The sequence below is a fragment of the Phocoena sinus genome, chromosome 1 (assembly GCF_008692025.1).
Source record: "Phocoena sinus isolate mPhoSin1 chromosome 1, mPhoSin1.pri, whole genome shotgun sequence".
NCBI classification, from domain to species: Eukaryota; Metazoa; Chordata; class Mammalia; order Artiodactyla; family Phocoenidae; genus Phocoena; species Phocoena sinus.
The window spans coordinates 14,869,503-14,893,808 of NC_045763.1; the positions used below are offsets into that span (position 1 = coordinate 14,869,503).

Consider the following 24,306-nt stretch of genomic DNA (forward strand, 5'->3'; position numbering starts at 1 on the left):
CCCAAGGATTCGGGGACAGGCGTGTCAGGGACCCAGGTACCTCAAACCAGAGGGGCTTCACCGGGGTGTGGGCCCGACTGCCCTGCCAAGATGCCCTGGTGTCAGCCGGGAGAGCATGGACTACGTACGGCTCGGAGGGACCTTGGGCACGTTAACCCCAACCTGTTTGCCCACGTCACCCAGGGCTGTGAAGGTGGCGCGGGACGAGTGTGGACATGCCTGCGCAGAGCAGGTGTTTGCTGAAATGAAAGGGGGGGGGGAGAGCCCCCATCCCATCACACCTGATGATGGGATGGCCCCAGCTGTTCAGAACAGGTGGGGCAGGGTCTGCGCGGAGCGGGGGCCCAGAGAAGCCGCTGGAGATCTGCAAGGACCCCCACGCCCCCAGTGGGGTCAGCCCTCCCAGCTGAGCTCACACATGCTTGGACAGCGAGGCAGGCAAGAAAGAACACAAGGCCAGTGCTAACTGCATCCCAGTTTCTTTTTATTTATTTTTTTTGTTCTTTTTTTCCTTTTTTTTTTTAAGTATGGAAGCTCAAGTATAAGATGTAGATTTTTTTTTAAGCTTTACAAAAAAACAAAATAAAACAAAAACTCCTTTTGCATTCCATAAAAATTGACAGAAAAGCACCTGGCCAGAAGAGCAGGACGGTCCGCAGGTCCCCGCCCCCCACCGTGTGGTCTCCGCGGGACAGGGGCCAGGCGTGCGGGACGACGCTGAGGGCCACCTCTCCTTTCTCCCAGAGCTGTCCCCTGTCCCCGCCAACCCCCAACCCCAAGCAACTCCCAAACACACGTGGAATCAGATTTCCAGTTTTTCTTCTATCTTTCACACACCACAGTTATTTCATAAAATTTTTTTGTTTTACATTTTTTACACCAATGTAACAAAAGGGTGGGAGGGAAGGGAGGCAGACAGACAGTGTATTTTATGCCTATAAATGGGTGGTGGTGGAGAGACGGGGGGGCCGGGGCAAACAGAAAACATGGTTTCTATGGAAATACTGAGTTTTGATAGCAAAATGTGGTGGGAAGTAGGCCTCAGAGACAAGAAGGGTGTTCATAGGGTTTATTCTCAGGGAGACATGGCGCTGTGCAGTGGTGATGCAAGTTGTTGTGTGACCTGCGGGGGGGAGGAAGGGACGAGGGAGGGAGCAGAAAACGAGTTTCTAAGAAAGGAATCTAGTGAGCGCACGGCGGCGTGTCCGGTTAGTTGGGAAGAAGAGGCTTAACACTGCTGCTTTCTCTTCAAAGCCTCCACCAGGTCGTTCTTAAGAGCTTCTTGTTTTGATTTGTCTGCAAAAGTCTGCACAGACCTGCCCGGGGAGAAGAATTGTCATTAGCAGGCTGAACAGGAAGAGTGCAGCGGCGAGGGGCCGAGGGCTGCCCTGCCGGTGCGTCCAGGGCGAGGGGCCGGGTCACTGGGCTGGGTGCCCCCTTCCCCATCCTCTGGGAGTGCGAGCTGCAAGCTGTGCGGAGGGGGCAGAGGGGCCCAGAGCCCGAGGCCGGCCCCGCGGGGGAGGCCACGGCCCACCTCTGCACCAGGCTGGGCATGACCTGGACTCTGGGGCACAGATCCCAATGTCAGCCTGAATCAGAAGTGGGCCTCCAAGCACGCCACAGCAGAGACCGTCTGTGCTTCAGCCCAGCTGTGGACTCAGGCCAGAGGCCGAGAGATAAGGACCCCGTTACAAAGCACGGCGTGCAGGGCTGGCCACCCGGCGAGCATTAGGAACCGGCACCTCGGACGTCTGAGCCCACTGCCTGGGCAGCACCTGCGGGCAGGCACTTTTAGGCTTCGGCTGCAAGGCACCATCAGCTGTTAACTTGGCCAAGAAAATCCCTCAGCCTGAACTTCAAGAGGCAGGAGGGGACAGGTAAGTGGCCCTGGGTCGCTGCTGTCAAGTCCTGAATTTGTGGGGAAATGTTCACGGGAGTGCACTTACGCACAGGTCAGACAGAGCGAACAACAGCTAACCTCTGTAGAGGTTGTACAGTTTACAGAGTGCTTCTCAGGCACACTTCACTCTCACAAGCGTTCTGGAGGGGTCTGAGCATTATTCCCAATTTACAGATGAGGAAACTGAGGCTCAGGGAAATGCTCCTGGCAATGACCTTAATGGTCACTTTGTCAGATTTCCTCGGTGTGTGGGTTAACCAGGAACTTCCCAAACTATTTATAAACTTCCTAACGGTTTCAAAGCAGTGGAAAGAAAGAGTGGAAGGCTACCTTGCAGGAATGCTGTGGAGCCACGGGAATGTCACGCTTGACACGCACTGGCCGTGAAACAGAATGGGAAGGAGAGACCAAAAAATAATCCCCCACCACTGAATATGGGTGAAATACAATGAAGTAGGACCCAGGAGCATCCCACGTGGAATTCTGGCTACTGAGTCCTAGAAACATCATGGGAAGTGCCCCCAAGATGGTAAAGAAGGAGGCAGAGACGAGGCTTTGAAAGAGTCTATGTGCAGCTACAAAAATTCCCATGAGAAACGCTGACATTTTTGGTCGATGCTGCTGAACACACATTTCTGAGTGTTTGCTCTGCTCTGCTCTGCTCTGCTCTGCGACGGCCAAAGGAAGGGTCAGGCACCAGCCCTGGTGGCCCTCGGGCTGCAAACCTCAGCCAGCCCACCACGGGCTTCTGGAAAGCTCCCAATGGGAGGCTAACTTGCCCAGTGGGAGGATGCGGTGGGCGAAGTGGTGGCTCCCACGGCACCCCGGCCCGACTGGGCGCTGGCTCTTCTGGGAAGGAGCATGCCAGGCCTGGGCTGTACCCAGCCCCCCGCTACCCCCCAAAGGAGAAAGTTCCAGAGTTAGAACCAGGTAAGGAACAGGAGGTTAGGCTTGGAACGGCTGGAGGTGCAAGGAGCAGGACCCTCGTTTAGGGAAAGGAGCTCGGGAAGGTCACTGCCAAGCAGCTCGGAACCAATGCCTGGAGGTGGGAAGGAGGGCCTGTCCTGGACAGAAGGTGCCAGGCTGCCCACTGCTGCAGGGGATCTATGTCAGAAAGCCTCCAGTGGGTGGCCACAGGACTAGCCGAGGTGAGGGATCCAGAAGATTCTAGACCCACCCTAAAAGCTGAGGGGCTGGAGAGGAAACTGCACCATATGGAACGCCTTAAAAGGGGGTTTCTTAATGCTCTGATGGGAATGTAACGGTCCGAGCATGAGGCTGGAGGCTGACAGATGCCCCAGGCCTGATGCTGGCACACACACAGACCAGACTGTGCTGCGGTCCCACGGCTGCAGAAGAGCCGCTCCGCCTGGTTGCACGGGTGCCCCACCTCTGTCCCCCACACTGGGCCTCTTCTGGGTCAGGGTCTCCGAGTCCAGCCCCTGGGCCTAGGAAGAAGCCCCTAAGCCCAGGCCCTACAGCCCTGCCCAGCTGGGTTTCCAAACGCCTCTTATTAAAACCAGTTTCCCTTCTCCTCTCCGGGGATGCTGACTGCTTTCACACATCTGTATCTGTCACTGGCTCAAGTCATGGTCCTCGGCCATTGTCTACAGCCAGACTGCTGCCCCTCCATCGGCGTAAGGCATTTAGGAGGACAGCTGCAGCTCGCCAGGGGCAGAGGGTTATGCCGGTCCCAGCGGCTCCAGCGGCAACCCGTCTTGGGGGCACCGGGCCCAGCCCGGGGATTACAGCCGCACTCTGTGTTCCATCCTCAGACTCAGGGCGATACACCGCCCCCTTTTAGGTCGGCTTGCCCCAGTCAATCTCCCACCGAGAAGGGGGCTCATCTGGCTTCTGGGATCCTTGGTGGACAGCTGGCGAAGCCCCGGCTGCACACACAGCAGAGAGGCCGCCAAAGCCGCCGGCCAAGCGGGAGGCCACCGGGAGCGGCGCAGGCGAGCGGCTCCTGCCGGAGAGGCGACGGTGATGCCCGGCGATGCCCGGCCTGCTCAGGGGCAGAAGCCCAGACGGCCCCCCCTCACACGCGGCCCCGCCCAGAGTGCAAAGCACACACACCGCACACGTGATTCAGGTCCGTGTAACGCGGGGCGGGGCGGGGCGAGTGTGCACGTTAAGGGGGCTGCTCCCAGCCGAGCGGACACGGGGTTAGTGGTGTTTAAGGGTCCGGCGGGGTCTCGGCGGGCTGGTGAGTCCTGTTTAGTGGGGCGGCGCTCAGGCCTCTCAGGCAGTGTACCTGGAGCGGCTTAATTATCAGGCTGGATGTGGCTCTGGCGCTGCGTCAGCACCTGGGAAAGCTCCCTCTGCAGCTGCGGGAACTTGGGGTTGGCGGGGATAACGTCAACAGATCTACAGAGAGTGCACAGAGGTGAGTGCAGCGGGAGGGGGAGGACGGGGCCCAGGAGCACACGGGGCGACAGCTGAGAGGGAGAGGACGTGCTGGGGACACACAGGCAGAAGAGAGAGGGGAGCGTCACCAAGGCCGCTGCCGCTCAGGGGCTGTGGTGGGGAGGTTCTGGCCGCGGGGCTCTTGCGGGCGGCAGTCACGGTTTTCAGGGGCTCAGGCCACCACCCCGCAGGCTCTCTGCGGCTTTCTCCGATTTGTCAGCCAATGCCCGGGGGCCCTGCAGGCCAGGCGGGTGTGTGGCTGGCTCAGGGGCCCCAGGCTCAACAGCCAGAGGAGAGCAATGCTCTGGGGGTGGAATAAAACCCACTGGGGGCCAGACCACGTCCCCCACAGGCAGGGAGGAAATCAGAAAGATGATGAGTCCAAAGTGGGCCCCATCTTTTAAAACTCTATGAGTGAAAGACTAAAACATCTGTCTCCTGGACAGATTCACAAACCAGAGCTGCTTCCTGCCTCTCCTTGTTCCCAAAGGAGAGATCTGCCCACAGTGGAGGACTACAGGAAACCACGGGCAGAGCGTTAGCCCCTGGACCCGCGTGGTGGTGTAGGGCCGCACACCGGCCTCCATCCCACCCCTCCCTTCGGCAGCCCTGCTCCTGGACGGCCGGAGGGCCACTGGGAGTCATCCCTGGTCGAAGGTCACACGGCTCTGGCTGACAGAGGCTGCATGAGATCCCGGCCTCCCGACTCCAAGGCCCGTCTCGCTCCACAGCGGCCTCCACTACCCACCCCCCCAAAGGGCTCTGGCCTCCTACCCTGCCCACCATGACCTTGAGGACCCAGCGAGCCCCTGAGCCCCCTTCGGCCTTCACTTGGGCCGACGCTGAAGAACCGAGGGCACAAGACGTGTGGGGAGGGGCAGCCAACAGCCCTGAGAGGACCCCAGGGTGGCGGGTCCCTCTCCAGAAAGCAGCAGGTCGGGGGGCTCTTTCTGTGCTGGTGGTGTCATGCCCTCCTGCGTCTTAGGGTCTGATCTGGAGGTATCCTCAGGCCCAGGAGCCGAAGGGGCCGGGCAGATTCTTTAGGTGGGACTCAGCCTGAGGGACCGAGAGGTGACTCCAGGGACAAGGGCACCGATGTTGTTAAGGTGAATGGGCCCCAGGAAACAGAAATGGTGCAAGTCTACTCTGATTCCCACATCTATCCTGAGTACACACTCTGTATGCCGGGCTTTACCCTTGCAAAACCTGCATTAACAACCCTATAAGGAGGATAGATACCTCAGCCCTGGTTTACGAAGGAGGAAACAGAGGCCCAAGGCCATAGAGCTCTTAAGCAGTGACCTAGGATTCAAATCCACACCTTTTTGGTTCCAAAGCCCGTGCTTTGGGGTACATTACCTTAGCCCATTAACGATGTCCTTTGTTTTTCCAAAGTAGATCTCATTCAGCGTACTTCTGATTTTATTTTCCATGTCCTGGAAAAGGAGGCCGGTGAGACTGACGGGAACGCCCTCCCTCCTCCCGCCCGCGCCCCTGCAGTCCCCGCTGTGACCGCAGGGTGGAGGCACGTGAGTGTGTGCCCTGAGCGCCTCCCCATCCTGGCGCCCAGGACGCCAGTACCAAGTCCCGGTGTCCCAGGCTGACCCTCACTGGGAGCTGGCCCACCCCACTCAACCACCCGCCAGCCCTCCCCCCAGCTCTGTGAACAACCCCGTGCAGCTGGAGAGCACCCCCTTCTTCCAGGTGGCGTGGGAAAGGGGGAGCTGAAGTGTAGCTCAAGCTCCCCCTCCAGAGCCCACTGGTGTTCCCGGGATCTGCTTCCCGTCTGAGCTCAGGTCTCCGCTCGCACCCACTGGACGGGGGGAGACAGGACTTAGGACCTCCCGAGCTGAGTCTTCAGGGTGCATGTGTTTGGGGGACAGTAGAGGGGGTGCCTCTGGAGCTGGGCCCTGCTTGCGTCCAAATCAGAAGGCTCAGGAAACACGAGGCCAGGGCAAAACATGAGAAATGCGCTGCTGGCTGTTGCGGAGCTGCGAGGGAGCAGCAAGGGAGGCCGGCAGCCGGGCTCCAGGGGCGAACGTCCCATGCGGTGGAGGCGAACCGTGGCAGCAGGAGGCCCACTCACCTCGACCAGGCGCCCGATGTTGGCTATGTGCGGGGAGCAGTCGCTCACGGTTTCATCCTTCTCCATCTGCAAAGAGACAGAATGTTCCTCTAGGTCAGAGAGCCGGGTGAGGGCCCAGGGCCTGTTCTCCCTGCTGGCAGGCCCGGGGCCAGCTGGCGGGGGTTGAAGGCCACTTTTCCAGTGAGGGAGCCCCAGCACAAGGCAACCCAAGTTTCAGGTCGCAGACAGTCCGGCCCGCAGAAGCCCTGAGGCCCCGCTTCCAGGGGAGAGTCTCGCTCCGCCCTTGTGGAGCACACCCCACCTCCACAGCCCACAGCAGGGAGGGCGCAGGTGACCACCCCTGCCAGGCACAGGCTCAGCTTGGGGCCTGACGTCACAGATGAGCCCCCAAAGTGCCGTGCCGCTGCCGTGCCTGTGTGGCAGCTACGGAGGGAGGGACAGGCAACCCGGGCGTCAGGAGACTCCGAGGCTCAGACAGATGGGGTGGCCTGCCCAAGGTCACACAGGGAGTGACAGCAGAGCCTGGGTCAAAGCCATGCTTACTTCCAAGCCTACATTCCTTCTACTGTGTGAGGCTGCAGGGCCGGCCGAGTGACCGTGTGGAACATGAACAAGAGAATCTCAATCCGCATCCCTGGTTACGACAGAGGGGGTTTAAGAGGAGGTGGGATCCAGCGGGACAGTTCTGGCCCAGGGGTCAGTACTCTGAGTATTAAAAGGAAAGGGGGCAGGGAGGGGAGAAGGCACTGATGACCCTGACACGAGCGCTGAGTCACGACGCATGCGGAGCTCTCCCCCAACTTCCACCCTGTGTTTAAGGCTTACTTCCCTCACAAGATTATACATTCCTTAAGGGCAGATGTATGTACCTGTTTCACACTTCACAGGTGCCTAGCAGAGTGCTAAGTGCATAAACGCTGTTTAAACCGAGTGCAAGTGTAGCTACGGTCACCACTGTTATTTATTTACTTAGAAAGATTTATTTATTATTAATTAATTTATTTTTGGCTGCACTGGGTCTCAGTTGCGGCACGGGGGCTTTTCGTTGCAGCATGCGGGCTTCTCTCTAGTTGTGGTGTGAGCAGGCTCCAGGGTGGGTGGGCTCTGTAGCTAGCGGCACGCAGGCTCTCTAGTTGAGGTGCGCGAGCTCAGTAGTTGCAGCGTGCGGGCTTAGTTGCCACACGGCATGTGGGATCTTAGTTCCCTGACCGGGGATTGAACCTGCGTCCCCTGCATTGTAAGGCGGATTCTGTACCACTGGGCCACCAGGGAAGTCCCTCACCACTGTTACTGAAATAAAACCTGGAAGCTGAGGCAGTCTGGGGGAGAATGGCTGCATGTATACGTGTGGCTGAGTCGCTTTGCTGGGCACCTGGAACTATCACAACGCTGCTGATCAGCTATACTCCAACATCAAATACAAAGTCTAAAAAAATACAAAAAAACTCTGGAAGCTGAAATAGGCAATCAAGAAACAGCATGAGAAGACAGGAACTGGATCAGGAAGGCTAGAGCTCAAAATGAATTCAGACTAGTGAAGAAAGCAGAGCAAAGGTGGAAGGTTAACTACCTTGAGCACCGGAAGAACGGGGCAGAGGCCTGGGGTGCGTCTGTTCGGAGGCTAAAGGCCTCTGCCCAGTCTCACCTGCTTTTACTTCTCTTACCCATTAGGGAGAGTGACTTCCAGGCTGGGAAAGGTAGAAAAGACCCAGTTAGGAGGGAGACAAAGCCGCAGATGGTAGGAGAGAACCAAGTCGCTTTAAATGATTAAGTTTCAGGGTCAGAAAAATCCGATTCTGTGACAGAGACATCCCTGAAAAGTTACGGCACACTTCAGAGGTGCCAGAACACTGGCGGAGGGCAGAGGCTGACCCCACTTCCATAACAGAAGGAGGAGTGGAGTTGGAAATTAAACACTGGCTTGACACTGATCCAGACAACAATTTCTGATGGGACCGTTACAAAAAATCATCTGCCAGCACACTTTCAAATCAGATACTCCAGGAGCCAGCACGGGCTCGCTATGAACATGACCTGCTGCGAGACTCTCCAATTTCCTATTGAGATGGGGATGCTGAGCTGAAGAACAGAGGGCTCCTCTAAGATCACATCACCGTGGCAGGTTCCCATCTAAGATCCTGTGGCCGAGGCTGGACGACAGCCCGCTCACGTTCCCAGGGTGGCCTCCAGGGCATCTCGCACGATCCTCTACCTGGCCCTGGGTCTACCTGTTTGTCCAGGACTTAAAGAAAGGCGCAGCGCAGAGGGTTCATGGGATCCTATTGCCAGCATCAAGGGTGGAGATGATGAGACCCCGAGACACGGGGTGCAGAGTACAGCACTCCCTGGCGGCAGCGACCTCACCCACCTGGTCCTCCTAAGAACCACTTTAAAGCCGAGGAAGCCGAAGCTTAAAGGTGTCAGGTGCTCTGCCCAGATGACAGCCCCGCCTGACCCCGCAGCTCTGCTCCTCCAGCCCCAGCGTGCTGACTACCTTCACCAGGGCAAACGCAAACTACCTGCTTTGGCTCAAACATTGATCTCACCGAGAACAAAATGAGGAACAAGCCCAGTGAAGAGACTTGTGGGTTTTAGGTGATTTCAAGCTTGACAAGAATGTGACGGGACCAAAAGGAAGCTATATTACTGGAGCCCAGCTTAGGGGCGGCGTGCCCCCCATCACACAACGAAGCTGCAGGGGCGAGGCTGCGTCACTTGCTGAGGGAGGGCCCCCCGTTCCGTCCCAGCCCAGCCACGTCCACAGGGCTGTACGCAGTCTGGGCTTTCAGAGAGCCGTGGGCGAACTGGAGTCCTTCTGCTTAAAAGGTCTGAACACCCTGACCCCAAGAAATGGGAAAGAATTTGGATATCTCAGGCCAGGAGGGGAAAGACTCGGGAGGTCCTGGCCACGCTCTGAGGGCCCGGCTATCTGGCAAGGGCATGTCCGGCAATCCATGTCATTGCCAAGGGGCGACGGAGCTCTCTGTTATTATATCTGCATCTGCTCACAGAGCAATGAGCCCTGGGTCCCTGCAAGTGTCTGGGGAGAAACGGGGTGGCCATTTGTCAAGATGCTACAAGAGGGGGATCTGGAGTAGAGAGATGGTCTGGAACCCACGGCCTTGCAAGGCCCTTTCAAAGCCAGGAGACTAAGTCTCAGAGTGAAGACGCCTGGTTCTGGCAAGACCGTTTGGCTGAGGGCTGGCCAAACAGGAGACACTGAGTGAGATGCTCAAATGATCGGCTGCTCTGCCCCCAGTACCGGGCCCTGAGCCACCCCGGGCACTCTGGCCAGTGATCCTGGGGAGTCTCGCTCAGGGGTTGACACAAAACAGGAGGCGAGCATGCCCACCAACTTCAAAGTGAAGTCACACCCCCCTGTTTCAGGTGAATGAGCACCCCACCCTGGGCAGCGCCGTGGCGTTTGCGGGACATGCTGGGCCCTGAGCAAAACCCTGCGGCCACGACGACTGGAGCGTGTGCATGTTGAACAGGGGCTGGGACCGTGTTCCGCCCTGAGGAAGGACGGCGCTTGCTTTTTTTTTTTTTCTCGACGGGCCTCTCACTGCTGTGGCCTTTCCCGTTGCGGAGCACAGGCTCCGGACGCGCAGGCTCAGCGGCCATGGCTCACGGGCCCAGCCGCTCCGCGGCATGTGGGATCTTCCCGGACCGGGGCACGAACCCGTGTCCCCTGCATCGGCAGGCGGACTCTCAGCCACTGCGCCACCACGGAAGCCCTGCCTACCCATTCTTAAAAGGCATTTTTGGACACCGACATGCTGGCACTGAGTGTCCTCTCCTCCCATGTGGAAGAGGTTTCTGTGCCCGGCCAGACGGCAGCTCAGGGCTGCTCTTCCGGGCAAGGAGAGGCCTGGGGGCGGGGCGGGGGGGGGGTCTGACCCAAATGAATTATGTCCTTCCACAAACTGGCCTCTCTGCCTCCCCAGCTCCACGCAGACGGCGGACTCCTGGCAACCCCAGGGAAGCAGTGAGGCTCTGGAGCTCAGTGAGGGCCCCATTTTATTTTATTTTATTTTATTTTTTATTTTTTTGAGGGCCCCATTTTAAATGCGCACCAACCACGCAGAGTTGAGGCCACAACTGGTGGCAAAGGGCTCAGGGCCATCAGGGAAGCAAAGTCACATCAGATATCCGATCTCTTGGGTATCATCTCTGCTTCAGAATCAAGAGCCATCCTCCAACAAAGGAAAAGGCTGGAAATGCTGGGCGCTCAAAGATAAAAGAGGTCTGGGCATGGGGGCCAGGGCGGGTGAGCCTCCCCCAGGAGCAGACCGACTACCAGTGAGGACACAAGGGGCCACGAAGCTTGAGGCAGGGAATCTGAGCCCAAGGCAAAGGCCCAGCAGGGCCCAGGGAAGGGAAGGAAGAGGGTGGGCCCGGGTCGGGGCAGAGGCCCGGCACACAGACATGTCTCCACGGCCCCCCTCCCCGCACCCTGCCGACTCCCTTCACACCTGGTCAGGGTCAGCTCGCTGGCAAAGCCGATCTGCCAAAAATAGAACTATTTTTGCACTGCAGATGTTATTACATCCTTATAAAAGGGGATGCCAGAGGAAAACATTTTTATGTGCTGTGGTCGCACAGATGTTCCACAAGGTGGTTCCAATGGAGTCTGGAGTCAGAGCGCAGCCCGCCTGTCCCCATCAAGCACCTCCGCTCCTCTCCGTGGCCCGGCGACGTGGAGGACACGCGTGAGTGTGTAGAAAGCAGGCCATTTTCCTCAAAAGGGAAAACGTGAGCAGTGCCGTGCGGCACTTTGCAGTGAGCAGAGCCCGGAGGGTGGGGACCTGCAGGAAGCCAGCCCCGTCTAACGGCTGCTGCTCTGGAGCCCTGGGGGGCGAGGGCCTTCCTTGCCTCTGCACTGCACTGGAGAACCTAATACGTGCACCAGGCCCAGAACAGCGCCTGCTGAACGGCAGCTCCACTCCTGGGACTCTCCCCGGCCTGGCTCCTCCTAGTAACTGGGCTGGGCTCCGGGTCAGAGCGCAGCTGTGAGGCCAGGACGTAACATGCTGTCAAGCCAGAAGACAGTGGTCAGACAGCCTCTCAAGGAAGGTTCGGTTTGCCCAGTTTAGGAAAAATTTAACTGAGCCTAAAACTGTATACATTCTAGAAGACGGAAAAGTCTCTGCTTGCGTGATAGGTGGTAGTAGCAGTTAACAGCTATTATTTATTGGGCATAACCCATGTGTCAAAATGGTTTTTTATTTCTGCTCTACAACATCTTTCCAAGTGGGCATTATTAAGCTCGATGGTGAAAGTGCTGAATTTCAGAGAAGGGAAGTGGTTCGTCCAGGTCGCACAGCTGGAAAGAGACTGGGCTAGGATCTGAACCAAGGTCTGGAGGATTCCAAAACCTGTTTTCTTCCAGGAGACTGCTCCATTTTCTCAACTTCACCCCCCGTTCTTTACCGGAAAACTCAAGGCCAAACCGCAGTCCAGGGCTCAGAAATTCCGAGCAGTTTCATCCCTGCCTCACCCGCCTGCCTTCCCCCAACCCTTCCCTTTTTCGGATGTCCGCTCTGTTCCTCGTTCCTCGCCTGCCCGACCTTCCTGGCGGGGGATGGGCACAGGGAGGCAGCCTCACACCAGCTTTCCCTCTCGACCAGGCTGGGTCATTCCGCCCCAGGTCACCGGACGTACACCAAAGCATCCCTAGAAGCCACACCACTCAAGCCTCTCCAGCCCTGAACCCAGGAACCTCAGGGAAAAAGGGAGCACCTGGAGCTGGGCCTCCCCGGGTGAGAAAGTCCTCCCTGAGCCACCCCGAGTTTGGCCTGGACCCCTCTGTTCCCCACATCTGGAGGGAAGGCCATGGGCTCTTCCCCCTGCAACATGCCGCCTTGCCTGACTGCCAAGCGCGAGTCAGAGGATTTCCCTGCATTAACACGCGGGCAGGTGCCTCTGCTGGAGTCTCACTGCTCGAAGATACATCACAAGGGAGCCCGGTGCTGAGCCGGGGGGAGAGCTCGCCTTCCGAGTGTCCGCCCTCATATCCCAGCTCCACAGGACATTCCACCTCTGTTTCTAAATATTTAGAGTTGGAAAAAAATGTCAAATGAACATCTGCAGGGCCCGGCCCCAGACTGGAAACCTTGGATCTCTTTCCCGAGATTCACAGTCTTGCCTCTTTCCCACGCCTCCAGCTGTCACATAGAAGTGACCTCTCAGTGCAACTTCCTTTTCAGCGCGTTGGTACTTGGCCTGCGGAAAGCAGCCTTCCCACCGGGGCCCAGGTGGCAGCTGCCGCCCTCCTGCCCTCAAGGATTGGCCGTGATGAGCCTCTGCGAAGACGGCACTCACCTTGCCTCCCACAGCTGCAGGGATCTGCCAAAACACTTTCTCTGCTTGCTTTCCAGGGACGTCCCTGAGAGACGTCTTTTGGCAGGGGGCGGGCGCAAAAGGCCGGAATGGAGGCGATGGGTGAGGGCTCCTTGGTCTGAGCCCCTGGGGCATCTCCACAGCCCAGGTCACAACAAGATGTGAAATGTAGCTCCAGTACATTTACCAAGAGCGGTAAGAAAGTCAGTGAGGGGGCTTCCCCGGTGGTGCAGTGGTTAAGAATCCGCCTGCCAATGCAGGGGACACGGGCTCGATCACTGGTCCAGGAAGATCCCACATGCTGCGGAGCAATGAAGCCCATGCGCCACAACTACTGAGCCTGTGCTCTAGAGCCCGCGAGCCACAGCTACTGAAGCCCGCGTGCCTAGAGCCCGTGCTCCGCAACAAGAGAAGCCACCGCAATGAGAAGCCCACGCACCGCAACGAAGAGTAGCCCCACTCGCCGCACCTAGAGAAAGCCCACGTGCGGCAACGAAGACCCAACGCAGCCAAAAAAAAAAAAAAAGGTGGTGAGGGGGGCCTTGAGAGAGGAGAAGATGGAGGCAAAGCCTGGGGAGCCAGGGAAAGGGACTCCTGGGGGGAAATTCCACCAAGCCCAAGCCATGGCCCTTCCCAGGACAGGCACAGGAAGCAGGAAAGTGGGGGAGCCCTGGGCATCGTGCCAGGGAAGGGTGGCCCCGGCCTATGCAGCTGCGGGGTGGTCAGTATGAGCTGGATGGAAACGGGAGAGCTGGAAACGGGAGACCTCGGCCTGGCTGGGCGCTCCTGCCCGCTGGCTAGGATGGCTGCCAGGGTCAGGGCCTGGCACTGTGGGCCTGGTGAGGCGGCCCCTCCCCTCCTGACACACGTGGGAAGGTGTGAGCGTGCAGCTGCCATTCCGCCTGGGTCACAGCAAGTACCGCTAACTGGAGGAACTCGAGCAACGAAGACCCACCTGAGCCCAGCGCTCACACCCTGGGGTCACCCCAAGACGTCTCCAATCCGACCCTCCTCTACTCCTCCTGCCTCCGCCCTTCCTCGTTATTTCCTGCCTTGAGGCTCCTTCACTGACCACCCGGCCACGGGCTAGTCACTGCAGCCACCGCCGGGGCCATCCTTTGAAGTCACAAATCTGATCAGATCAGTTGACTACTTAAAAAAATCTTAAAACCCTCCGCACTACCTCTGGTGGTGAAGGCGTCTCACGTGGTCACTTGGGTTCCTGCAAGAGGCACCCAAACTGTGGCGCTGCTGAGCACACTCCAGGGAGGCCTGGCGCCTCCACTGGACTCCGTGGTTCTGGCCCCACTCGCCACAGGGCCTGTTTCTGGGGCCACTGGCCCACTGCCGCTGCCCACGCGGGCTGCTCGAGGGGCTGCCAAGGGGCTGCTCCTGGGCGCCCGAAGGGCGGTGTCCTGACTGCTGAACGCATTTCTGTGCAAAGGCTTACTGAGCATCTCTTAAATGCCAGGCCTACAGACAGGGGACGGACTAAGACCAAAAGAATGCAGTGCGGCAGAATGCAGCTTTCTTTTCTTCTAGGCAGACAAATCTGGGTTCACATCCCAGCTCTGCCTGCTACTTAGATAAGTCACCACAGCAAATTACTTAATAGCCTGACCTCAGTTTGCTCACCTGCTACATGGGAGCGGTAACTATGCCGTTGACAACCCAGTCAACAGAGATGCCCACATTACCACACGTGTTCACTCTTGATCACGATCTGCTCAGCTTTCCTGGAACCCCTTCGCCTCCCATCCGAGAGAACCAGAGATGTTTTCCCAAGGCTCATCCGGGACAAACAGCTAAACCCGCAACCCTCATTTCCCCTGTATGCGCAGAAGCTACACATCATTAACTTAGCTTTGTCACCCTCATTGCTTCCCTGCCCCTCCTTTTGCAGTTACTTACTTTGGAAACCAGCCCCAGATTTAATGCACCTCAGATGAGTTATGCGACCGGCCGCGAGGATGATGACAGAAGCATCAATTTCCTCATGAGAGCCCAAGAGCACAGGCAATCCAAACAGGCCGCGGCCAGTGCGTGCGCTGAGGACGCCGCTCATCAGGCCTGCGTTTGGCTTGGCAGCGGGTGCTGCTCACAGCAAGCCCAGACCCCGGCCGTGGGCTGACAGCTCTGATTTAAACTATTAGGAAGGCTGAGGATTAAAATATTTGTCCAGGTCACTGTAAACCGGGTGGAATTATAAACAGTTCGGAGCGGTAAGTGATGCAGGAAACAGTTTCAGGATACGGGTTTAGGACTTTCCACCACTCCCCAGGTGGCAAGGTGTCGGGGAGGACGGCTGCGAGGGAGCCAGCTGCCTGGGGTCCGGCGGCCCCTCCCTGGTCAGTGGTTCCTGGAAGACGAGGGCCCATTTCCATGCAAAAGGATGGTCTCTGCCCAGTGAGCACTAGCCTCTGGGACGGTGTGGGGACAGCCCTGCCCAGAGGCCAGAGAAGGGGACCCCCGAGATCCCCTGCGGCTCCAGGCCCCGTGACACGGCAGAGGTGGTGCAGGTTCTCCACGGAGAGTGTGAGGCTCCGACACGCGGCCCAGGCACCTGCCTTGCACTTCTACTGTTCGAGGGCACGGAGATGCTTCTGTGACTGCACTTGAAAGAGCTACTAAATTTACCCTTCCTGCCACATTTTAAAAAACTAATGGTTATGAAAAGCGTAATCATTATCTTACTGAAAAAGCCATTTTGATATTAAAAGGAACCCTCATGAAGTCAGGCACTCCCAGGATGAGGATGGCAACGGTCACCTCTGCCAAGGAAGGCTCCCTCCTGAGGCCCTTCTGAGGGATGCTGCACTGCAGCCAGCACCGGCTTCTCTGAGGCCAAGTCTCACAGGAGACTCAGGCCAAGCTACCTGTCTGTGCTTCCTCTTCCTGTCACACGAAGGCACCACTGCCCTGCACCAGCACAGGGTTAAGGCCTTCCCTTGGGGTGGGGCTGTTAAAAGTCCTAAACAGGACTCTTAAACGAGGGTCTTCAACCTGCTCAGAAGCTTCAAGTAGCACGTGAAGCAGAAGTGAAGACAAGTCTGCTCCAAGGGAGGCGGCACCTTCCAGTCCAAGCTCCCAGCTCACCTCACACACCTGGAAGGGACACCTTGAAGATGGGCTGCTCATGACACCTAAGCCAAAGATGGGCAAGAGAAAGGTACACAGCAGCTGTGATACTGTGATTTATAAGAAATACACAGTTTGGTCATTCGGACGACCAAAATACATTTCTCACGTACATCTGCTCTTCATCCATGGTTCCGGGCTCACAGCTCCCAAACCCTTGGAATTTCCTGGGCGGTAAGAGCAATGGGAGCATCTTTTGTTACATCTGGTCTCTTGTGCTCAGTTCCTGACATCAGTCGCTTCAGGGCCATCAAGGTGAAATGTGTGCCTTGTCACGCGTAACAAGCCCCTTTCCACCACAACTGGGTTTACGTTAATGAGGTGACTTTTGGAAAGTACCTAAGCATGGGGGCTGGTTGCCAGGGGAACCAACCATAAATAGAGGGGTGGAACTTTTAGTCCTATCTCTATTTCCAGGCAGGGGAGAAGGGCTGGAGGTTGAATCAATCACCAACTGCCAGTGAGTTAATCATCACGCCCATGTAATGAAGTCTCCACAAAACCCCACAAAAGACGGGAATCAGCTTCCAGGCTGGGGAACCAAAATGCTTCCAGGGCCCCAAAACCCCGTGAGAACGAAGCTCCTTTGTTTGAGACCTCGCCCCATGGACCTCTTCATCTGGCTGTTGATTCGTAACCTTTAAATATCCCTTGGAATAAATCGGCAATCTAATGAGGAAATGGGTTTCCTGAGTTCTGTGAGCAGCTCTAGCAAATTAATCGAACCCAAGTAGGGGGTCATGGGAACCTCTGATTTGTAGCCAGTAGGTCAGAAGCACAGGGGACAACCTGGACTTGCCACTAGCGTTGGAAGGTGTGTCTCAGGGGAGGGAGGAGGGCAGGCAGTCTTGTGGGACTGAGCCCTGAACCTGTGGGATCTGATGCTATCTCTGGGTAGAGTGTCAGGCTCGTAGGTGAACTGTAGGACACCCTGCTGGTGTCTGGAGTGCTGCTTGCTGGTGGCATGGGGAGCCGCCCCCCAAGATGGAATTAGGTACAAAACCCCAAAGAGTAGCACTCGTCAAGTTTTAATGTGCACATAAATTACCTGGAGAATTTTGTGAACTTTAGATCCTGATTTGGTGGGTCTGCATTTCTGACAAGCTCTCTGCATTTCTGACAAGCTCTTCCGCGGTGCTGACGCTGGTCCCTCCTGGACTAGACTGTGGGCAGCTGCAGAGCAGAGGCTCTCAAGAGAGCCCTCCTGCCTGGCCGGGCCGTTCAGGACCAGAGAGGTGGGAAACAGAGCAAAGCAACGCTTCTTGCCACATCAAAGGAGCCTGAAGTGCAGAGACACACTGAGCCCTGAGGGCGAGGAGAGAGAAGCCATGGCCAAGCCTGCAGTCACCTGGTCCTAGCAGGGCAGGGAGCCGGCTGGGAAATGGCAGGCGGTGTTCAACCACAGGTGGCTCAAATGGCATCTATCTGGAAATGTGAAGCCCTGCTTAGGCGGTGAATCAGAGCTGGACAAGCTCACCCGGAAGACCAGTGCCCTAGAAAGACGGTTATCAGACTGATGTCTCCCTGCTATGGAAGTCTTTGGTAGCCAGGCTGGAGGGCTCCAAACTTGGCCTTGAACTAATACGAAGACAGAGTCATCTTAGTTAATATGCAAGGAAGAAAGCCGGAAGGAACAGCTAACACCTGGATGACCAAAACCGAGATTCGACATTATCTGTCCCTGGCAGAATGGACAAAAACCAAAACGTGAGTTCACATGTATAACCTCATTTTAAGAAAGATCGACTGCACAAGAACAGAAGGGGAAATCCCTGGACCGTCAACAGCTCGTGGGAAAAGAGGTGGGGTGGGGAGCCAGTGGGGGGCCGTGTAGCCAACTGCACGCCTGTGAGGTGCCTGCAGAGCAGCGCGCGGCCCATGCTGGATGCCTCTTTTTATGGAGACTGATGTAAAAGGAACGGGCTATCCTCCAAGGCAGCGAGCTCCCTGGTCCCACCCGAGCAGAGCGGCACAGACTGTCCTGTCAGGTTGGGAGATGACCTCTGAACTCTTCCCACGTCAAGACCCTGTGACTCAAGCAGTCTTTGGACTGCTTTGACCGGACATCCCCATTTTTTCTGTATGAGGTGAACGAATATTCTGAGTTTTGAAAAGTGCCCTGCTGGGGTGCACAGCAGAGGATGCCAGTGACTATCATTCCGCTGCACCCCTGCATCCCTGGAGCACTGCTGCGGGGGCCAGAGCTGAGCAGAGAGCAGGTGTGTACCACAGGGCACCTGCCTGGGGAGGCCGGTAAACCCGCTCGGAGGCTTAACAGGCTCTCCCTCTTCTGGATCCCTGTAGCTTCTTTTTCAGTCCTTTCTCTCCTTCTGGGGACCCTGGCTACTATCCCCCAGCAGCCTGCTGCCAAGCCCCTAGGCTGACCCCCTGGCTGCCGTCACTCCTCACTGCCCACCCCCATCCACAGATCACGGCCATCCGTTCTCGCTGCAGAAAGCACCTCTCCATTGTCCAGTGGCTGCTGGCTGCCCACACCCAGCCCTCTCTCGACTGTGAGAAAGCTGCCTGATTTCACTCTAGGAAATCAACACCCACACCCCTGTTCGTCTCCTCGACCTAGCTAGGGTCACATGACCCTAGCGTCAGGAAGTGATTCTGTCCGGGACAAGTAACCTGACCCGCCAGTGAGACGTTCCTGGGGTTACACGGCAGACCTGCTCTGCGAGAGAGGCTCTCCCCCAGGATGGCCAGAGGCTGCCAGGAGCCCCCGCATGGAGATCCGGAGTCCTGCCCACATCATTCGTGTCTTAGACCCAGGCGGGCTGAACGATGTCAGAACGTCACAATTAGGTGAGCTGACTCATTTCCATTTTCGCTTAAGTCAGTGAGAGTTTTACTTCTGTCACCTAAAACCAAGAGCCCTAATACATCATCTAAGCCACAACTGAGAAAGTAATCCATTCTAAAATGTTACCAGCGGTAATGCCCTAAACATCACGGGAGCATCTTAACATAAATACCTTGATCCCAAGTAAAACCTCCCGTGACTGAATGTCGGGAAACACGGACAGGCCTGTGGGGAGATCACGTCAGGCGCAGGGGCTGCCCCAGGACCCTCTGTGGGGCAGCTGCTCACTCATCTCCACACACGGCCAGCCCTGGGGCTGCAGCCGGGGGCAATGACCACTCTACCTGTCTAGTAAGGCTGCCGCCGAGGTTCATGGTGCCAGAGCCGGATTTGTTGGTCTGCAGCCACAGCATCACCGTGGAGGTCAGCTTGTAATGGGCGGTGCGACCGCTGGACTTCTCCTGTAGGAAGAGACAGAGATCAGAGCCTTGGGCACAACCTTGAGCTGAGGAGAGCCCGAATGGCCCCTGAATTCAGGTCATTCTAACACGTCCCTTCCTAACACGTCACCATGACATGACCTTATAGAATCCCAAATGGTTTTTAAAGGGGCCGAATCTGCAGTCACTGTATCCAAGTTCTTTGGGGATCTTTTTCATCAATGACTACTGCGATCCTGACTTATCTTTATCCACATGGCTGTGGGCACTTTTAGGAATCACAGGGGTTTATACGTCACAACATATTCCCATCAAGAAGCACCTGCTAGGGAACAGGCCGCACCGTTTGGGCTGCCATCTGCAGGTGGGGGGTGGGGGGTGGGGAGCTGTACCTGCACTTCCACCACGTGGATGGAGTCCCAGCAGCCTTTGATCTTCTTTGATCCATCTCCAGCCTTCTTTATGAGGATCACTCCAGCAAAACCATGATCCAGATCCCAGAGGTAGACAGATGAGACGCCGCCTTCAAAATACCTGCAGGAAACAGGCCCACGTGCCCATGAGATGTTAAGCCCGTCAAATTACAGATCACCCCAGGTCCCAGGGGTGGTCATTTGGCAAAGATTCATCTAAATGTCTCTCTGGGATTAACGACCCTCCCTACGGTGGTTCCAGGGTTGGTTCTTGCATGTGTCCTGCTCATTCGTTGGTCAGGGGAGGGGATGCAGCATCCTTTCCGGTGGGGGGCTCACAGAAAGAACACGCAATTAGGAGTCCAAAAGATGAATGTGAGTCTGAGCTGTCCTTCCTCTAGCTTTGTGGCCTTTGGCAAACTGACTCCACTTCTCTGGGCTTCACATTCCTTCCAGAAGAAGGATTCAGAACGTGTGTGACATGTAACAGACCCTCAGTGGGGGTCATTCCTACTGAGTAATCATTACCGTGTGATACTCCTATCTTTTGGGATGGCTACTTTACAGACGAAAAACAGGAAAAACAGAGCAACAACAGTCCAGACTTGTCCCACTGAGAGCAGACAGAGCTCTGTTCCCCCTGGAACGCTCCAGGGCCTGCACACGCTGGGGCTTCTGTGGGTTTTTCAGAGCAACCTGCTGCAACTGTATAGCCTGAAACGAAGGGCTATGGTTGGGACCGAGCTTCCTCTGCAAGTCTGAGGCAATACTGAAAAATTCCTAATTCAGATCAAATGCAGGAGGGAAAGAAAAGGCCAGAGGAGCAAAGGAAATGAGGCAAGGATCCCAAATTCAAGGGCACCAAGGCAGCGGCTGTCCGTACAGGTCCGAGGAGCTCAGAGAGCAAAGGCGGACCACCAGCTGACATGCAGCACCTCAGATTCTGCTGACGACCAACGACGGCTCTGGAACGATGGAGTCTCTGGTGGCTAATAGCACACTCTTTACCAGAAAGTCTGTGGCCTCTCTGACCCCATTTAACCCTGCATCAGTGGTGCAGAAGGTGCACTCCGGGACTCTCCAGAAGGCCCGGGGCCGCGGATTCGGATGTGAGCAGCAGGCAGGCACCGAGACGCATGGGCTGGGGAGTCAGGCAGGCACATGTCCCCATGCCCGCCCCGCCAGTCACCAGTTACGTCACACGCTTATCCGCCCGATGACTACTTATCAAGAGCTACCAGCGACCGGCTCTGCGAACTGGGCCTTAGTTTCTTTATAAAGCAGGGACAGTATTGGGACTTCCCTGGCAGTCCAGCTAAGGTTAAGGCTCCACGTTCCCAATGCGGGGGGCCCGGGTTTGATCCCTGGTCAGGGAACTAGATCCCGCATGCCACGACTAAAAGATCCCACACGCCGCAACTCAAGACCCGGCATAGCCAAATAAATAAATAAATAAATATTAAAAAAACCAAACAAACAGGGACGGTATCTACTTTCTAGGACTGTTGAAAGACAAAAACAATACAGGAAAATAGATACCTGACCAAAGATTATTATTTTCATAACAAAAACAAGTAATAAAAATAAACATGTATATGAATTACACCTCGACAACGCTGCTGCATGATAAAAAACATACATGGTAAATGCTAATATTTAGAGAATGTAAGCGATGGGTATTCCAAGAATTCTTTGTACTCTTTTTTGGATAATTTTGCTGTAAATCAAACTCTTTCAAGCTAAAAAGTTTTCGTACAAAGGCCAGCATGTGATATACACCAGAGTGTAACCGAGAGACAGACGGAAGAGGTAGTCCCTCTTCATGCTGGCGAGCTGCAGGGCCCCGCGGCTGCCTTGTCTCTGGCTCTGACCCACCGCAGGCCCACTGGGCGTGGCGCATGAGGGTCCACACCTAGGTCTGTTCCCCTCACGCCCTCCCCGCCAGAATTCCTCAGGGAGACTGTCCCCACTGCTCCATCCCGCGCTACCCATTGCGATTGAGCTGTCAAGTGAAATTCACAGCTGTCTCCCCTGGCCAGTCGGCCCCAGAAGGCCGGTGACGGCAGGAGGCTGTATGAGGTGCCAGCCCCGGGGCTAGATGGTGGTCAAAAGATTGAGGGACTGAGGTTGAGGGACTGAGGGAAAGGAAAGATTGAGGGACTGAGGGAAAGGAAGGATTGAGGGACTGAGGTTGAGGGACTGAGGAAAAGGAAGGATTGAGGGACTGAGGGAAAGGAAGGATTGAGGGACTGAGGTTGAGGGACTGAGGGAAAGGAAGGATTGAGGGACTGAGGTTGAGGGACTGAGGGAAAGGAAGGATTGAGGGACTGAGGACTCTGGCTTCCGACCAGGGCAGCAGAGCGGACAACTGTGAGGGGAAAGCACGGGAGAATGGAGAGACACACCTGCGGGCCCGAGCTCAGCGCCAGCCCAGGGCAACTCCGGGAACCTGGCCAACGCTGGGCACTCGGGGACCCCACTCGGGAAGGCGCTTTCCCTTGTTCTAGATCTCTCCCCAAACCCCAAGTAGGTAAGTGTTCTGGCGTAGAGCCTGAGGCCCCCCCCACTTCCCTCCACAGGGCCACCCTGACCCGGCCCAGCCCTGCAGGGAGCTGGTCACACGCCGGGCCACCCTGGAACGCTCCTGGGACATGTGGGGATGCATCGGTCACCTTGGGACCAGACCCCTCACTCAGGTGAGCGGGCGGCATGGGCTCCGGGGTTTTGGTGCCCCCTCCCCGAATTCCCCGGGAAGCAGAGCTGCACTATGGCGGGCGGGAAGGGCAGCCTAGGGCAGACCCGCCAACACCCACCCTTTCGGTGACAGATGGCTGGGTTCCATCGCATGGTTTTCCCTTTCCGCCTGCTTGTCGGGAGAGCAGCCCCACATCAAAAGGGAAAAAACAACTTTTAAAAATGTGGCTTTTCTTGTGCTGGCAGAAGTGGGCCGCTAATTCCTTCTTTCCTGGAGCGAAGGCGCGAAGCCCAGCGGGCGTGTTCATCCTTCTGCCCCTCGAAGCCCGAGGCCCCCCGCCTCAGGCGCCTTTCAGCCCAGAGTGTTGTTCTTGTCTCTGTGCTGGGACTCGGGGGAGGGCAGGTCAGGCTGCCCTGGGAGGGAACCAGCAGAGGGCCTGGTGGCTTGACAACCCTCCTCGACACCACCTGGCAACCAGTTCAAAAGCACCGGGTGGCCTGTTGAGCCCTCTCAGTCGCCTCCCTTAGATTTCTGTTTTCTTCCAGAAAAATGAAACAACAGCATTACCGTTTTGCGGGGCGGAACTGGCCATTTCCACTCCAAAGTCCCACCTCACGGCCCGGCTCCGCTCTGGGCAGCTCCTCCCTGGCATCCTCAGCTTCCCTTGTGGGCCACACTGACCAGGTCCAAAGTTACAAAATGTTGGAGACAAAGGAGGTAAAAATGCAAGCTCGACTCTGATGCTCACGTGGGTTACTATTCTTCCCCCCAATTAAAAAATTTATTAGAAGAACATTATTTTAAAAAAAGGAAGTTTAAAATTTTAGCCCACAACACCATAAATCAGCTTATCCCATAAATCTCATTTTTCCTAATTCCCCTCCAGTCTCTGTCCAGATGCTTACTTTTTATGTAACTGTAGGCACAGCAAGGGGGCTGGGCTGGGCTTTCCTCACTTGGCCGGAATCACGAGCACCCTTCCACGGACCCACGTGACCTCCGAAATTGGTTTCATAGCTGGGAGAGTGTCCCGTTGGGTAGTCCCCTAACTTACAGGCGATCGGACCTTCAGTAAAGAGACGAGGGCAGCAGCGCCAGAGCGGACTCACATTCCATTCACCTAAAGGGACCTCTGGGGACGTGCACGGCTGCGAGTCTCAACCCGATGTTCCAGGACAAAGGGACCGGAGGACGCGTGATGAGAAAGGGCCGGCTCAGACTCGCACGGAAGGCCAGCCTCTGTGGCAGAGTGGCCACGGGGCACTGACAGCCCCCCGTCCCACCGTTTATGGCCCTGCTCTGCGCGTGAAGCGTTAATTAAAGAGGGACCTCAACAAGTTTTTGGAAATTTATTCTTACCTACTGTACTTTGATCATAATGACATGAAACGGGAAAAAAAATAATTTTTATGTGGTTCACATTTATGAGTTTTTACATAAAGGCTTTTGTGGGTATTTTAAGAATGTGCTAAAATGTTGTCTGAAACCACATAAAGCCATCTGAGGAGTCGCCCGCCAGAACTAACAGCACACACATGGAAGCACTTTAGCTGGCCTTTGTATATTTAATGAGTCAAATAGTATTAATATTGTTTAAATGCTAACATGCTATTTCAATAAGGGGGCTCTGCCATCCCTGGCGACTCGCTCTCGGGCTGCACACGGCAGCATGAACAGGCATCAAGAGTGGCCTGGCGCTGCAAGCAGGCGGCTGAGGGGTTCACCCGGCCGGCCTGTGCTCTGCCCCTCCTCCACAGGGGAGGGAGGGAGGACGGTCCCAGGACCGCTGCCATGGCCCAGCCGCGCTGGGCACAAAAGGGGAGGCCCAGAGGTCTCTGGTCAAGGGGGCAGCTCGGGGAATATCTTTAAAACGTGGACGCCCAAAGACGAAACCCCTGGGCTTTTCTTAGCCCTGGTACCTTCAGGGAGTGAGGGCTGAAATCCACACACACGGTGAGGACGGTGAATGACCTGTTAGCCACAGGGACACAGGGACAGTCTGTGGGGACGCTGCAGAGAAGCCGGCTTGGAAAGTCGAACCAGGGAACAGTGGGGCCTCTCAGAGTTCCAGGAACAT

At 56.4% G+C, this 24,306-nt stretch overlaps 1 protein-coding gene across 3 annotated transcripts in view; it reads right to left on the reverse strand.

Annotated features, from left to right (window-relative positions):
* Positions 1-492: 492 nt before the first annotated feature.
* The window catches only part of CAPZB (capping actin protein of muscle Z-line subunit beta), a 136,112-nt gene continuing 112,298 nt past the window's right edge, over positions 493-24,306 (reverse strand). The window contains exons 5-10 of one of the 3 annotated variants that reach the window (XM_032625605.1): positions 19,514-19,655; positions 19,026-19,142; positions 6,393-6,458; positions 5,666-5,742; positions 4,155-4,267; positions 513-1,316 (exon numbers count right to left, since the gene is read on the reverse strand). In XM_032625605.1, coding sequence (XP_032481496.1) covers positions 4,165-4,267; positions 5,666-5,742; positions 6,393-6,458; positions 19,026-19,142; positions 19,514-19,655 — 505 coding nt within the window. In that variant the 3' untranslated portion in view covers positions 513-1,316; positions 4,155-4,164. Of the gene's footprint in view, positions 1,317-4,154; positions 4,268-5,665; positions 5,743-6,392; positions 6,459-19,025; positions 19,143-19,513; positions 19,656-24,306 lie in introns of all 3 variants that reach the window. The other 2 variants (XM_032625613.1, XM_032625621.1) reach the window with 2 other exon arrangements.